Below are 17,910 nucleotides of genomic sequence, written 5' to 3'. Positions count from 1 at the left end.
AGAGAGGAACCCACTCTGGAATAGCCTGTCCTTGAAAAACTGAACCCTGTGGAAGAGTGACCCACACTGCAGCAGTTTGGGGAGGACTGTTGCCTGTGGATGGGCTCACATTGCAGCAGTTCACAGGGAGCTGCTGCCCATGAGATAGACTCATGCTGGAGAAGTTCTTGGAGAACTCTCCTGAGGGAGGGATGCCACAGTGGTGCAGGGGAAGGACCTCCCTGAGCAGCAGATGAAACCACAGGTGATGAACCTACCATAAACCCATATTCCCTGCCTACTTGTCCCACTGGGGAAGGAGATAGAGCTGGAAAGGAGCTGGCCTGTTTTGGCCATGACAGTATTTAGTGAGGGATCTCTCCTGGGCCTCATCTCAACTCAGGAACCCTTCTTTAAATTTTCTCTCCTCTGTCCAGCTCTGAAGGGGAGTGGTGGATGACTAAGCTGTACAGAAACCATGGCACTAGATATGAATATCTCTCACCTAACACTTCATATCATCCATACATATAAAAAGCAAAGCAGATGCTGAACAAACATAATTTCAAGATGCACATTTACCTCTGTCTTAACCTTACATTTTATGAATGATACCAGTGAAAGACACTTGTTATATATATGCATTATAATGTCCCTTGCTCAGTAATCCAAATATATACAACACTGAGACAAAGAAAACTCCAATCTCACAAACAAAAAGACAAAGACTGGCAACTAATCTGCTCTCTAAACTTCAGGAATAGGTCCTCATTTACAGGGGACAGAATCTCTTAACAGTATTAAGTTGGGATAGTAAGAACACCTACCAACAAAACAGTAATTACAATGTTATTATCAATATTGACCCAGAAAAGACATACCAAACCTGAATTCTTATGAAAATTTTGTTTCATAAAAGGGCTATCCTGTCTTCCAGCAGCCAGATGGTTTTCAAAAAGTTGTCTTCTTCTAGAAATTGTATCTTTACTATGACATGGTCAGCCCTAAATATTGTTACTCTACCATAAATAACAGCAGGTTTATTCTCCATAATGTAAGTTCCCTTGAAAAAGCCACAATACCTACCATTGCTTCCTGGTTCCACAGTATTTTCTGCACTGATTTCTTTTGTTGGACTTTGAACTTGTGGTTCTGACTGGATGCTTTGATCAGGCAATTCAGTGCCTATCTGACCATTCTGCAATCTCTGTTTCAGCAATGACACCTAAATAAAAGGTTCTTTTTGTTAAAAAAATCCAAGGATTCCAAGCAGATAATTTTTTTAACCCTTAAAACTAGAAAGAGTTAAAATAATTTTGATATTACATGCAAAAAAAGGAAAAATCTGTCTGAATTTTCTTACCATTTTTAAAAAGTCAGAATTACACTTTCAATTAACAAAAATAAAATTACTATGGGTAGAGAAAAAAAGACCAATTAAGCAAAATACATGAATTTTGCAAAAGCAGTTATAGGTCACCTGCTAATGCTGATGTCTTGATAACAAAAACATCACAAAGGTATTTAAGTGCGAATTAGTCAATCATATTTAACATGAGTGAGATTTTTAAAAAGGTATCCTGTATCACAAAGACACACTTAATTTCTAGAAAATCCTAAATTCACAAGAAGCTTTACAACTTCAGAGCAATTATAATGAAACATGGATATGCATTATAGGAAATACATAACTAAAAAGAAAAAGTAAGAAGAGCAGTTTTAAATGTCTGCTGGGTAAATTATCTTACCTGAGTTTGCAGGACACTAATAAGTTGATCCTTTTCTTCTAAGGAAGCATCAAATTCCTCTTGGAGATGTTTCTTAGCTTGTTGATCCATCTGGAGCTCCTAATAATACAAATACATCTCAAATGAATACTGAAATGTGAACTCAAAAGACTTATGAAAATATTATTAAATAATATCAAACTATCTCTTTCATAGTTGTGATCCCAAAACAAAACCATAAAGTGTATACATTTTACTATACAACATTCCACACAATGTAAGAACATACAATTATAATACCAGCATTAAAACTGCAAGAGTTGAGATTTGATGCAAAATCAAGGATTCTTTTTCCTTAAAATAAGTTTGTGTAGGGATCATTTCAAGCCTGCTCCTGAGTAACAGTCTTCCATGCACAGATTTCTCCTGGAAGGTGAAGACTGCACTTTTGTAGATACTCCATTTAGCCATCCAATTAAGTCAACATAAAGGGCAGAAATGTAAAATTCATTATGCTCATTCAATATGCCACCATTCTAAAATGACAAATACCATGTATAAGAAAAGAAAATAGGTCCCTTTATTCCACAAATGTGCCTCAAATGAGAAAGGCAGAGAATGCCAAATAATTTAAATATGTGGCTTTACTTCATATTTACATGCATTTGTTTGGCTGAACACTCTTAAAAACTTGTAAATATTGCCTAAATTCTTTAGTAGGATCTACCGTCTTGTAACATATTCCCTGAAGGAGATTTCTTCTAATTATTTCCTATGCTTTTCAAGTTTAAACATTTAAATTCCTTTAAATAATTCTCATTCTAATAGAAAATAAATGTACTTAAATTAATTCACACCTAACTGCTTATTGAGAGAACCAGAAGCACACATATATTGTGCATGCACTGCAAGTATTTTCAGAAACTTTAAAATCTATTTTATTTATATATTTATTTCATCCATAGGTATCTTCTCCGTGATTTATCCCAGGAAAAGAATGCATCTATGACTGTTATTATACAAAGACACTTGTACAAAAGCAATCATAACCTATAAACATGAGTTCCATTAGCCAGGCAAAGACAGAGGATGGCAGAAAGAAAGGATGAAAAAGCAAATGAGATAAAACAGAGCACTGGATGCTCCCTGCACTGCTTTCCTCCAACTCTAAATCTTGTTTTAATGCTGTCTTGCTGTCTATCCCTTACCTCCAATGGTGAATGCCCTGTACAGATGAGGCTGATAACAGCTTTGAAAACCACAGCTGTATGAGCTGAGTCTGCCCAGCCATGCACAGGCAGGACACTGAGGGAAAGCAACACTGCAAAATCCATTCTTCTCTTCCCAACTACATCCACTTCTTAACACTGCACTGCCTCACGTTCTCAGCAATTACTGACCACACTTCTGCCCTGTGCTTCTGAGCTTTAGAAGCAATTCCTTTCAAACAAAGCAAAGCAGGCCAGTGTGAGAACAAGTGTCTAAGAGATTTATTGAAACCAGCACAGAAATGGTCCTCTTTGGATCTCACAGTCTCTTCTGATCCTTTTCTGAGAAGAACACTGAATACTGCTTTAAGACTGGCTTTGAGGAATTACTGCTAACAGGAGAAAACTAAGGTAAGCAAAATCACATTGATTTCTAGGGACAGTGTCACGCTGTCAACTTAGCCTAAAGTAAGATTAGTTTACTCTTACATGGCCCTCTTAGAAGAAACTTGCCTGATTCAACATATTTATGGGGGAAATGGACTGTATGATGAAGAAAAGAATTACTAAAATTAATTTCTGGTAAAAAATTACTACATCAATGAATTAACTACTTTGGACCACTTTAGCTTCCACAATGGAAACTTATCATTTTATCTGTAATTTTTCCTTCGTTGTCTGTTTTACCTAATGCAGCAACACCTGGGCTTCCAAAAGATTAGAAAAACACCTTTTGAAGTATATCAATTAATGAAAAATAATTTCAGTGTTAGATCTTAAGGAATCTTTAAACTTACAAGATTGGTAGAATGACATTGAATTTTGCATAATATATATATATATATATACAATGTATATATATAAATAAAAAATAAATGTATAACTTATCTACATATATAAATCACAAGGACTATGACAGAAGTGAAAAATAAAATGCATGTGTCCAACTTTTTGTCATATGCCACAGATTTATCTCTGTTCCACATATGCCTTCCTGACTTTAACAAGTAGCAATAAACTGGAAAACTAATCCTACAGGAACATGCAGATACAGACGTTACACAAAATAAGCTTTTCATTTGACCTTGTAGAGATCTGAAAAAGATACAACCTTGGCAAGCCAATTCTGACAGTAATGCAATGTTTTTTTCCGTCCTATGCACTGACAGTTTAGCTTAGGACATGGTGACAGTCCTGACACAGGCTACAGCTGAGATGAGCACAGTGCTCCCAGCACTGACACACAGTTCTCAGCTGCTGGGGCAGAAATGTGAACCAAAATGCCATCCCACTACCACACACAACTCACAGCATGCTTATCTCCACTATCCTGGGATCACTGAAGAGTGCCCAGCAATTTGCCAGTGACCTCCCTTGAAAGGCTGCCAGACTAGCCACAGGGATAGCTCCTTGTGAGTGGGCTTGAGCCTGAAGAAACCACATGGCCAGACACTCACAGTCACCATCCCTCATTATGAAGGGGACAGGTTTGGGTCCCTGTCTGTGGCAAAAACACCCAACTGCCTGGAGTGAGTCTTCCTTCAGGCAAATGTGAGACCTCACCATGGTGTAGTGGCTCCTGCAACCTCCATGCCAGAACCTCCATGCCAGGGCTGCTGCTCAGCATGGCACATGCCAGAAGCAGGTGTGCAGTCAGAAGACAAAAGCCTGTGACTTTGGGCTAAATGGTACCCAGCTCTCCAGCAACATAAGAGCAGGGACAGAGGCCTTTGCATGTCCATCTCCAAACCTGCTGTTGCACTAGCTTTATTCCAAGGCAATAAAATGGCTCCAGCTTCACATTGTGCTTCACCAGGTTTGACAACATGATGGTTTTGAACTTGCTCTTTTAATCTGTTCTGCCTGTTCATCTATACATGTTTTTTAAGTCATTGTGTTTATTATCACTACCAAATACACTAGAGCATCTCCTTTTAATTTCACTATAACCTAAGGAGGCAACTCTTAACACAACCTATGTGATTTTATGATTGAAACCAAACTATATTAAAACTCATAAAACAAGTAAGAATTACAACTGACACAAAGATGAGGTTTTTTTTAATTATCCTAATTTTTTTATTTAAGTCCTTACAAAAACGTGCGTATTACTTGTGTTCACCTAAATTAATATTTGTCAGTAATAGAAGAACAACAAATTGCACAGGCACATTTGTGCCTGGACCCAACAATACTGCAAGAACCACACATACTTCTACCTATTTCACAATGAACAAGAGAAGTAGTTCAGTTGGTGATGCACTGCTCTGTATAGCAATAAGCTGCTGAATAGAAAACAGGCCAGAGGAGTAAACCCCATATAAACAAAACCAACCAAACAAAAAAAGGCAGTAAAATACCTTGCTCTAATAGAAAATATTTTGTGAACAAAAGTCAAAAGCTTGGCAGAAAAAGATCCTATGTAGGTATGATATAAAGTAAACATACAATCAATAAAGGAAATTACCTCTCTCAGCTCTCCAATTCTGCGAAGTGCTTTATCCTGGCTTTGACTCAGAATGCTCTTAAAAAAAAAAAAGGAAGAATAAAGATCAGGTATATTGAATGGAATTTTAAAATGGATAAATAAATTTTAAAAATTCACAGATGTAATGATTTGTTTCTCCTTCAAGCCACACGTGTGCAAATATTGTCATAAACTGCCAACTGTGGGTTGGCAATCCATCAATCACTTGAAGTCAGTTGATGTAACAAATAAGACTGGAGTACAATAACTTCACAGTTATTTTGACTAATTAATTTTACCTTGGCTTCCTTAGAAATCCCAGCCAAGAAATAATCTTCTGTTACATACAAACAACATACTGGAAGTTAAATCCTGATTTTCAGTACACATTTTAAGGTTCAAAAAAGCATGCAGGTAATAGAGGATGAAAAGTAATGTTTACCTGTAGCTTCTTCTTTTCCCGCTGGATAACTTGATAAGCAGACACTAGCTAAAATACACAAATCAGATATAAAGATGATAATACATCTGTGCACAGCCATCAAAATAATTTCCTTAGTTGTATCACTACCTGCATTTTTAAAATCTTGCTCCACTTGAGAATGCTCTTTTGATAGAAATGTACATTTTCTTAATTTTTTCTTTTTCTATCTATAAAATGTCTCCAATGTGTTAAAAAAGCCTACATGACAGAACAATGATGTTACACAGCAGTCATATACATTTTTTCCTTTCTTAAGACAACATACCATATACCATCCTTCAATATAGGGGGTCAAACCCAACAGTATCAGAAAGTTACATCCCAGACAGCTACCCTACAAGGGTGACCACTTGTAAGAGTGCATGTCCCAGGGAGATTAAGCAAAACTAATTTTACAAAAAGCATGCATTAATAAAAACATTTCTAAATCTAACAAAAAAAGGTGTAATGTTCCTATCCCATATGCTTTGCATATGTACTGCAAAGACAGATTGAAAGTGGAGAGTGGTATTTCCTCTCTCATTGCAAGCTTAGAAAAGGAGTAACTGCACAACTCAGTTTACTTAAATATTTGATTACAACTGCCAAGCAGCACTACGTTGAAGTATCATAATGACACTTGGAATTAGAATATTGTGTTTTCAAATTTATAAAAAAATTAAGAAAATCAGATCTAGAACACTGAAAACAGAAATCAGTAAGTCAAAACATATCTTCAAATTCTTACTTCAAAAAAAACTAAACATTTTCAGAATTCAAAATTACTTTTAAAGTCATTTATTTTTCCCTTTTGAGAAAATCAAAACTGCTATGGGTGGTTTCCTTTACCATATTTTTGAGATGCTAACTTTGCATCCTACTTTAAGAGGAAAAAAAGATTTCTGCCTTAATTACTCATTAAATATTGAAACAAGTTTCTTCCAAGGTCCAGCAAAATAATTCTTTTCAATTGAACTAAAGAAACTCACAAAACCAGGGGGAAAACCCAAGCCTTTTTGACAGAGAAAGCTAGGACTTGGTGGACAGATTACACTAATACAAAAAAATCCAAACAACAAAAAAAAAAGCACTAAAACAAACCTACAAACTGAAGAATTTTCATTTTAACAACTGCTATTTACAGAAACTTTAAAAAAATACTTATTACACTAGCTGGAAGTGAAGGAAAAATTACTTTGAGACAACTGCATTTTCATGCATATGCTGAATACTGCATTACTGTATGCACATTTCAGATTTCAGGAAAAGCCTGCACAGGAATTTTTGCATTTAATTTGTATTAAAATAACTGTAAAAAACAGTACAAACATCCAGTTTCAAATACAACACACTTACAGTTCAAAAAATAACAAATAAACCAAACAAACCCCCCAAACTAATTTAAAAACCCAATATCAAAACATCGCCATCAGTTATTCAGCTTTATTTTCCCCAGTAATTGGGAAAATGAATAGTGAAACTACTTATATAATTGGTTTTCACTAAAATATCAAAAAATAAGTTGTTTGAATTAATTCCTCCCAGGGAATACCTGGAAATTTTGAAGAACTGAAAACAAAATGCTTGTCTTTTGCACATGGATAGAATATACCCTGCGCATTTCAAGAACAAGTTGCAGAAAAAAGATAAATTTGCTGTCATGGGAGTACAAGTCATGCTCATCTCTGTAGTGAACTCCATCCCCTGCTAGATGCTTTCAGTTGAAATCTTAATAGGCCTGCTCTGTGTAACCATTAATTAACCTCTACTACTGATAACAGGAAATCATTTACAAACAAGAGAAAAAGATCTCCATGTTTTATTACCAGAAAAACATTTGACCTATCTAAGTCAAAAATAACTATACTTAGACTTCAAATAATTTAACTTCTGTGGCAGTTGAAACATTTGCTCCAAATAGGAAAACAAAAAGATTGTTCACTGCTGCAGTATCTCTTAGCCTAATCCTTTCCCCCTTCTGCCTAGGTAAACCAGTTACATTGCCTACCTCAGAGTATTTTCCCCTATAGTTGCCCAAACTGCGCTCCATTCTACGCAGACGCTGCAGCAGCTGCTCTTTGCTGAAGTTGTCCATATTTCCCAGAGGCTCTTCTGTTTCACTTTCAATGTCAGATGGTGAATCAAAGGTGGGACTGATGGTTTCCAAGTCCAGTCGATTCAGTGAGTCTCTGGAAGAGCTTCGTACCAGGGACTCTTTAGAAGAAGAGCGGAACAGGGTCTCTTTTACTGGGCTCCGAAACAAAGACTCCATGGACGGAACTCGAAGCTGAAGCTTCTGGGCAAAAGACTGACTGTCACTTGGCTGCAAAAATTCAAAGAAAATAATTATTTCTGCACTGCTTTTAGGCAGACAGACATACTAAAGTCCAGGAAAGAGACCTGACCCAAGCAAAGAAATACTGTTGTCTAACATAAGCATGACACCAAATAGCTGCCACTCCCTTAAAAGAACCATCTCCTTGTGCAGAAAAATCAAGCATGCAACTACCAGATGTGTGCAAATTCAGACAGCAATTAAATCTAATAAACTACAGCTCTGATTTAAACTTTTAGAAGAATGCATTTCTGTGCAATTCCTCTAAAAGGTAAAGAATGTGTAACTAATATAAATGGTTATTTACTATTATCTCAAACCTGAAAAATGTAACTGACCCACTTCTTGATGTTTTACACAGAAGACTGGACTGTATTTATCTCAAAGACACAGATACTTTCCTATGATAAAGGGAACAAATTAATGGTAGAAGTCTTGTATGATTAGTTCTAGCAAACCACCTTGAACAGTCCTTTTCTTATTTTTATTTAAAATGGCTTTATGATTGTTACATAAAACTAAATTATTGATTTATATAGCTATATATTTGTTTCACTCTACACCACAAGATCTGTGTTGTGGTAATCTATACTGCTGGTGCTACAGAGTGATGCAAAAGCATTACTGCACAATGCTGCCCCTACAATCAAATGTTGGGAGGCACCTGCCAAGGAGCCACTGCTAATCCCATTTCAGCAAGCTAAATGTTTCCCTGAGACATATTAAAAAGTGACCTACATCTTTATCACTTGTGACAATACTTTTAGCCTATCAGTTCCTTTTCTTCAGCTAGAAGGTAGCTTTCCAGACACGCAATAGGCCCTCTACTTTTGAAAGTGCATTTAATGCTCTGTATCCTATGGTGGCTGTGCAGCAAGATGCATCTTAATGCTGGCAGTCTCCTAACCAGTCCTTAAAAAAAAACTAAACGCTCCATACAGCAGTGACAATACTTAATACTAGCTAATGGGATTACACACAAACAAAATATCTGAGCATCCTGACAGGCAAGTACTTATCATCCCAGCTTCAGCATGAAGATATGTATCGGGCACTTAAGCCAATATAACACAAGACAACCCAGCAGTGAAGGAGGAAACAAACCCCCATGCCCTCCATGTACCTGTGGAGAGGCAGATTCACTTCCATTTTTTTCTGTGGATCCAGGAAGTGGTTGTTTATTCAAGTTCTACAGGAGGTAAAAACAACCGTTAGAAGAAACAGAGTACAAGGACTGTAATTCAATGGCTCCTAGAAACAGCATCTGTGCTTTTCTCTGTGCCTGTGTTTTTAGTACTTTCTTTAGAAAGCTTATTAAGATGTCTTCATGCAAACAAGCTAGTTTGTTAAATTCAAAACAGATTGCTGCAATATGCAAAACTACAAAGCAGCTATGTGTGCATGGATTAGTATGAGACATCTGCAAATACGGACATCTCCAATCAAGTAATTCATAATGATTATTTATATAACATTTATGGACAAATCAAAGACACACCAAAAAGACAAAATTATAGCAGGAACAACCTAATTGATGACTAGTATTTACAGCCAATATGAGTAAGACTTGGCTGCAACACCATCTTTCTCTGTTTCGGTGCACTGAGGGGGCAGAAACTACCTGGAAAATAAGTGCTGGTAACAAACTGTTTAAACCTCCAATAAGCATGGGAAGGAAACTAAACTTTCAGGAAATACATCTTACACAAAACTTTTGCATACCCAAAGAAAAGAAAACAAAACACGCACACATTAAAAAAACTTCAATGAAAACAACATAACCAGTACAAGAAAAGACAATAGTCTTGAGTTGGTTAGTTTATTTGGGTTTTGGGGTGTTTTTATTGGTTTGGGGTTTTTTTAACAGAGTTTAGACATTTCTGTTCCTAGACTGTCTATCTTGTTTTCCCATGTCCTGTGTTCAGGTTTTTGCTAACCCAGTTCTAATTTTCAAGGATGACCCTGGAAACTACAGGGCTCTTAGCCTCACTTTGTTGACTGGTAAAATTATGGAGATTATTTTTTTTGGGAGTCGTTGAAAAACAACTGCAAGACAGAGAATTCTTTGGTCACAACCAGTAATGGTTCACAAAAGGACACTCCTGATGTCAAATCTGAATTCCTTTTATTAGAAAGTAACCCACTGAGGTGACCAAGGAAAGCCACTTGTTGCAATCTGTCTGAATTTCAGTAAAGCTTTTGATACTGTCTCTTACAGGATCCTTCTGGACAATATCCTTGTGGATAAACACCTCATGCAGTATGTGAGCTGCTGACTCATGAGTCAGGCTTAATGGGTTACAGTCAATGGGGTGACATCAGACTGGTGAGCTGTCATTAGTGGGATTCCACAGAGCTCCATCCTTGGCCCAGTGCTCTTCCTAAATCATACATTACAGATACACTAAGTTTGACAATGATAATAAATTGGGAGAAGCTGCTGACTCCCTTGAAAGCAGAGAGGGCCTGGAACAGGGAGTCTCAGCAAATTAGAGGGCTAAGTAATCAGCAACCATAGGAAGTTCAATGAAAACAAGTGCCAAATTCTTCACCTAGGACGGGTCAACCCTGCATGTACAGACACATAGGAGAAGAAGACACAGGCAAGCAGCACCACAGAAAGGGACCTGGGGGTCCTGGTTGATGGAAAGTTGAATGTGAGCCAGCAGTGCCCTGGCAGCCAGGAGGGCCAACCATGTTCTGGGTACATCAGGCACAGCATCACCAGCTGGGCAAGGGAGGGGATTGTCCTGCTCTGATCTGCACTGGGGCAGCCTCACCTCGAGTGCTGGGGGCAGTTTGGGGTGCCACAACATAAGAAAGATACAAAACTATCAGAGAGAATGCCCAAAGAAGGACTACAAAGATGGTGAAAGTGCTGGGGGGGAAGCTGAACAAGGAGCAGATGAGGCCACTTGGCTTACTCATCCTGGAGGAGACAAAGGGGAGACTTCATAGCAGTTTACAACTTCTTCATAAGGGGATATGGAAGGACAGGAGCTGTGGTGGCCAGTGACAGGACCCAAGGGAATGGCATGCAGCTCTGTCAGGGAAAATTATGCTGGATATTAGAATAAGGTTCTTTATCCTGAGGGTGGTTAGGCACTGGAACGGCTCCTGGGGTAAGTGGTCACAGCACCAAGCCTATCTGAGTTCAAGAAGTGATTGGACAACACTCTCAGGAAAATTGGGTGATTCTCTGGGCTGTGCTGTGCAGGGACAGGAGTTGGACTTGGGTGAGTCTTGTGGGTCCCTTCCAACTCAGGGTATTCCATGATTCTAACTTACACAAATCCAGATGTTTTTTTGCTGTAGAAATCCAGTCCAACTGAATTAGCAGAATATGCTAGACACCATCTTGGACATGGACTGCTTCAAGAGAAGTGAAACACTGAGGCATATTAAACAAAACAGGGATAAATTCACAGAAGAGCAGTGTAACTCTTAACTTTTAATCAAGTTGTACCCTCGCAGTTATATACTAGCTGCAGAATCTCAGGTGTACATAGAACTGAAATCTCAATCACAATCACCCTTGTACATATATCTCGTATACAGGATCACACTCACACCTTCTACTCAGGATGTACCTATAAGCACATCTAAACATTCATGTGGCAGAAGAATGATTCACTGTAAAAGGGCTTTAAAAAAGTCTGTCATGGAGCAAATTTGAGGTAGTACAGAAACAGCACAGAACAAAGAAAAATCCAGATAGCTAAGGAACCCAGAAAACTGAGCAGCTACCCATAGGCAGACAAAAGAACACGAGCCATACAAGTCTAGATTTGGAAACTGCTTCACCTGGCTTGAACAAATTCTGCATTCTGCTTCAGAATATGATTCTGTGGCAGTGGATTTGCTCCTAGGGGATTAACAGTTTTTATGGGTTTTAAACTGAATCACTTCTACACTGTAGTTATTTTTGGTTCCATTATCCATTCTTGTTTTTACTCCTAACAGGAAAAGTTAATAATAAGATAATCCAAATAAAAAATTAACTTCTGCTTTATAATTTACAAAGCATCTGCTGTGCTACTGTAGGACTGACAATAGAGGAAGACAAACACTTTACCAAGACTTTACAGAAAGCGTGATTGGGCATTGGAATGGGCTTCCCAGGGAGGTGGTGGTGTTACCACCTCTGGAGGTACTTAAGGAAAGACTGGATGTGGGACTTAGTGCCATGGTCTAGTTGATAAGGTGGTGTTAGATCACAGGTAGGACATGATGATCTCAGAGGTCTTTTCCAACCTACTGAATTCTGTGATTCTGTGACTTACAAACTAAACACACACACTTCTTTCAAAAATCATGTATTCTGATACACATAAAAAAGAGTTAAAGGAAACTATGTAGGGTTTGTGCATGTATTAAAATACAAGATTAATTAGATTTATTAAATTTAATAAGTTTTTTATTAATATAAACCCATGGATGCTGTTTCTTTTTGTGAAGATGCTTAAAAAGCTGTCATGTTAGGAACTATAAAGATCCTTAAAAATGTAATTTCAAAATAAAACTAGTGTTGCCACTTTAAAAAGCTCGCTACTCATTATATAGGCATCTTTGTATTCAATCTACGGGAACAAAAGAAAACCTGTATTTGGGGTTATACTTTCTATTGGCATAAATAATAAAAGGGATACACTAGAAATGTTTCATATAAAAAAAGAACCACCATGGGTATCTGGCTGCTGCAAGTCTATATCACTGTGCTCTAGGGTGAAGGATTGTATTTGGGTGTCCATGCACTGCATGGTAAGCATGAATTGAAGTTCTATATATAAGCATAAATCCAAGAGGCTTTGAAAAGCTTAAAAGCCCCAGCCTTTCATAAGCCTGAAGAGAGCTTTCAGCAAAATTAGACTCACAGAGCACCAACAGCCATTTTCAAAGTCTTAAAACCAGCAGTTACATCAGGGTTTCTGGAGACCAATGGAAATTTTTCCTCCACAAACTCATAACATCCATACCTCTATCCAAAGACAGCTATACTTACAATCTCTAATAAAAACATTGCTTTTTTATTATGAAGATGTATAAATCAGAGCTCAGATTCAACTGGAGCACATTAGGGTATTCCAGTAACATTTGTGCCATTTTACTTCCCTATTTCTGAAATGCAAAATCGTACTTAATTCTAAAAAGTATAAATAGACTAGCAAGCCTGAGAAGTGAAAGCTTAAATGTCTGTATATAAATACATTTTATTGTTTTTAATAGTAATACTTTCTCAAGTATTCCAAAATTGAATAATTATGAAAGGAAAAAGGAAGGAGAGCTAATACATGTTTTCTTCCCTTATTTTCCTTTAATTTTTTCTTTAAAAAAAAAAACAACACTGTGTCCAAGAATATTTTGAACTGTTTCTTCAAGCAACGAAACCTTTGCATCTCAGTTAGTAAAGAGTTTATACTAACTTTATCTATGCCAAAAAATCCGTAGTTACAGTCACTTCTTCATGCTATTCACTCTCAGATCACATATACAGTTAAAATATTGTTGGAAGAGTTAATATGTATTTGTGTGTGTTGTGAAACTTTTCTCTCCTGTATTTTTAGTGTATCAAGGTTTGTAAACATATATAATGTGTATGTTTCTTTAATATATTTTTGTAATCAGTCATCTTATTCTCTATAAATTTCCTATCATTTTCTCCCTCTCCCAATTCTTATTGTGAGTACAGCTCTAGAATTTTCAAAAAGTTCTGAGACCAAAATGAGTTTTACAGGTAACATATTATTAACACTGGCAACATATTAAGAATAACTGTTACATTACAATTACTTGCATATATGCAGTCTTCCATAAAAATATGTGAGCCAGTAAATATGTCACTAAAGTACTTAAAGATTTATAAATTTGCCACTAAAAATGCTAAAAGAGCATATAAAGATAACACTGGAGCACTCAAACAGGTTATTTGAAATAATTTTTTTTCTGAGATAATTCTGTTGCATAGTGAAAACTATAAAAGTTTACTTAAATTTGCAGTGAATCTTTAAGTAACAAATGCTGGACCTGGAATATGGTCAGAATGCACGTTCCAGGGATCACCATTTTAATCACTGTTTCTGTCCAATCTTGCTTAGCCTGAGAGAGACAAGCCCAGCACAATATGGTGTGTTGTGCTATGTCCTGCTTATTGGATTTTGTTATAGTTTCCAGTGACTGAAAAACGGTCATTTTAAACCATGAGCAGGAAAAGAGCACTTACAGAATAATCATGAAGTATCATGATGAGCTGGGATTCTAAAAATTACTGTGCTCTAAATCACTTATGGACTCAGGAATGCCATACTTCTGAAGCATGTGAAAAATGCCATTCCTATCCTGTGCCAATAATAAAAATACAGCTTTGTATGTGCCTATATCAGAAAGTAAAAGTCTGACTTCCTCCCTATGCCTGCTTCTTTTTTCTTCACTTCTTGCCTGTTCTCACTGAGCTTCTCCACTTATACAGGGTGAAGACAACATTTATAGTAAAATCTAATTATTAAAGAAAAAACTATTCATCCTCACAATAATAACTGTCACGTTATCAACTAGATGTAGATTAATTTGTGTCTATGTGAAATAATTATTTCCTACTACCATTAGTAGTAAATTACATGCTACAGTTCACTGTATACAGCAAATAGCATATAAATTTTACATATATCCAATCCCAATGTTAATTCTACCCATTTATCTTGAAATACATACAGACATACATAAATATGAAGAGGAAATGTCTGTGTAACACACATATGAACTTGTGCAACAGTTATTTGAATTTGTGTATTGTTACCTGTGTAAGAGAAAACATGTTAATTTTTTAATGTTACAATAAATTCACATCATACAGCATACCAGCCAGGAGCTATCAGGTACTACACCTGTGAAATTTAGTGCAGGGTTAGCAACAAGGTAGTTAAGACAGAGGTCTTTGTGAGAACAAGCCACAAGCAACTAAGTTTGCCTTCTAGTACACTCCTCTCCTCCACCTGCTAAAGGCATCACTAAGAGGGGTGGGGAGGACTCACCACACCGTCACTCTGTGGCTTAGGCTGTTTGGTGGGATCCAAAGCAAAGATAGTATACTCAGAGAGAAAAGCAGGTTCTGCTATCATCCCGGCTAACAGCTGTTATTCAATGCAAAAAGGAGGAAAATGAAAATAAATCAAGCAATAAAGAACACATTGCAAAATTTTACTCCATTTTTCCATGCTATTAAAAACATAACAAAATAATACCGCAGTTTATGCTATTTAAAAGATTCTATTTTAGTCCAAGATTAAAACTACGTTTCACGCATTAGTATTATAATTTTTTTACATTTCTGTGGATGAGTTGTCTTCATATACCACTGAGCCCTATTTGCTTTCAGTTATTCATTCACAACTCATTATTCTAAAAATTCTACCACTGTTTCAGTGATATATAAAATGTTGTTTTTGACTATTTATCATGCAGTGCTTTTATACACTAGAATTCTATCTACATTTTAAAAAATTCTTCACTATTTTTTTAAACTACTAGCAGACTATTTCATAAAAATGCCATCAGTTGAATTTAACCATTTTATCAAGTCAGTATCTAAGAAGAGATGTAAATTCCTAGAGGTGAAAACATGAGGCAAAGAGACTGGAATTCAAATTAAAATTGGACATACACATGTAAATGTAATGCAATCTAATGCATTTGGGACGCTGTAACTGAGAGAGAAAATGATTCCTCTCATGATTATAACTACATACCTAAATTCAAGGTCCAACTTCCTTACAGCTTGAGATTTCAGAATTGTACTGATTGCTGACTGAACCAAAACACTAAATACAACAAAATTGTTCTGAAACAAACTCCTTTATCAAATTACTAAACAGTACTTCTAGGAATCAAATACTAATATAAGTTAGGAGCTTAATTTATTTTTTTTGTGATTATTACATTGATTGCAGTGCTGTAGCAGATTAAATACATAAATTCAAATTGAAAAAGAAAAATATTTTCACAGGTAAGATCTGAAAGGCTACATGACTTTGAATTTATGTTAGCCAAACCCTTTCAGAAAATATAAGAAGTGGTAAATGTCCTGTGACAGCCACATACAATAAACAGCCTCAGAATTGCCAATAACCAGTTTTGTTCAACAAACTCAGCTGAAATGTCTCACTTTTAAGTTACAACAAAGATGAGTGACTAATAAAAAAGATGCTTACATTCCTCATGCTCTCAATCTTCTTCACTCCCCTAGAGCCTCAACACACTTGCCCTGTGCATTCACTGTGGTACCAAACACATATTGAATTTGTTCTCCTCCTCTCTCAGCCTGTTAGAAGTATAATTCTTAAGAATAAGCTGTGCCAAAGCTCCTGATATGTATATGTGTGTATATATATGTGTGTATATGTATGTTGGGTATATATATACACATACACATATATATGTTTTTTTCTTTCTCTGAGCTCTCAGATAAACAAAAGTAAGGAAATTGACAAAACTGACAAGTGATAATGGTTCCAGAAAATCTTCATCAAGTGTTGATGGTCTAGAAGCTCTTGCACCTCTTGGAAAGGACATATGCCAATAAAAGAAAAGGCACACACTATGTACATACAAGTGTAAAAACATATAGCAACAATACTACAAGCAAGCCTGATGGCTTCATGAATTTAAAGCATGCAAATTCACAAATAAAATTATGAATGTTTTTAAGATAAAAATTTCTCTGTGTGTTTGTAGAAGACCAGTTAAGAAGATGAAACACAGTTTGCAAAGCACTGATAAATGGATTAGGCAAATAATATCAACCAAAAGATTATTAACATTTTCAATATGTAACATACATTATTTTCAGCTTAATTAAATCACTTTTAATGGCATGACCATCAAGAACTTCAGGAACCACAGACAATTACAATTATTATCTCTTCACAGTAACAGCTCACTAGTGCTGAAAACATTAAATTGTGACTTTTCACCATAGCATTACTTTGCTTAATCCTAATTGCATTATTTAGCACACCAAAAGTTTGCATTAAAAGAATTCCTATTTGATCTCTAACAAGTTCAACCACCCCAAAAAAGATGGTCTCTCTGTTTCTTCAACATCTCTGAATTGTTTGCTTTTCAGTCATCTCTGGAAGTCCATGACCATGTTACTGCAGCCAAGTCCAGGAGGCTCAGACATATTTTCACAAATTTACAAATTCATTCTTTCACAAAATGTTAATTATAAAACCAAAAACACACAGGTAAGATTACAGAACTTAAAGCAACAGCACAAGTTCATTTAAAAAATTTACTCAAACTACCTGGTAGAATTATAGGGATATGCAACCCTGTTCTAAGATGGTAAGAAGATCCAAACTACCCAATGCCTAAAATATGCCAATGCATATTACAGTTATGATTTTGAGAAAAATGCAGTACTGTGTGAGTTTGCAGCCATACAACTCCAATGTCTCCATCAGAACTATAAGTTTACACAAACAGCAGAATGTGCTGTTTTCTGTGAGTAGAACACAAACAGAAGAAGGTACAGTGATTCTGTGAGCCAACCTTACAAGTAAAGAAGGCATAACAATATTGAGCATTCTATCAATATGAAATTTCAAAATACTTTCTCTTCAGTAGACATGACAAGAGTTTCACACTTCAAAGAGCTACCAAAGACAGAGTATACCCAGTCACGGCCCAAGAATAGTATTTCTTTAACACATTTAGAACCGGCTGCATTTGCCCAT

General features: G+C 36.3%; 1 protein-coding gene across 6 annotated transcripts in view; it reads right to left on the bottom strand.

Moving 5' to 3' along the window:
* GOLGA4 (golgin A4) overlaps positions 1 to 17,910 on the bottom strand; it is a 69,924-nt gene that overhangs the window by 38,440 nt on the left and 13,574 nt on the right. For 4 of the 6 annotated variants that reach the window (XM_079302902.1, XM_079302905.1, XM_079302903.1 and 1 more), the window contains exons 3-9: positions 15,208 to 15,306; positions 9,303 to 9,368; positions 7,853 to 8,167; positions 5,824 to 5,871; positions 5,382 to 5,438; positions 1,728 to 1,826; positions 1,066 to 1,204 (exon numbers count right to left, since the gene is read on the bottom strand). In XM_079302902.1, the coding sequence (XP_079159028.1) occupies positions 1,066 to 1,204; positions 1,728 to 1,826; positions 5,382 to 5,438; positions 5,824 to 5,871; positions 7,853 to 8,167; positions 9,303 to 9,368; positions 15,208 to 15,306 (823 nt within the window). The remainder of the gene's footprint in view (positions 1 to 1,065; positions 1,205 to 1,727; positions 1,827 to 5,381; positions 5,439 to 5,823; positions 5,872 to 7,852; positions 8,168 to 9,302; positions 9,369 to 15,207; positions 15,307 to 17,910) is intronic. The other 2 variants (XM_079302906.1, XM_079302907.1) reach the window with 1 other exon arrangement.

The sequence above is a fragment of the Erithacus rubecula genome (assembly GCF_903797595.1).
Source record: "Erithacus rubecula genome assembly, chromosome: 3".
Classification (NCBI taxonomy): Eukaryota; Metazoa; Chordata; class Aves; order Passeriformes; family Muscicapidae; genus Erithacus; species Erithacus rubecula.
The sequence above is the reverse complement of the archived record's forward strand: the minus strand, read 5'-3'. Positions and strand labels throughout refer to the sequence as shown.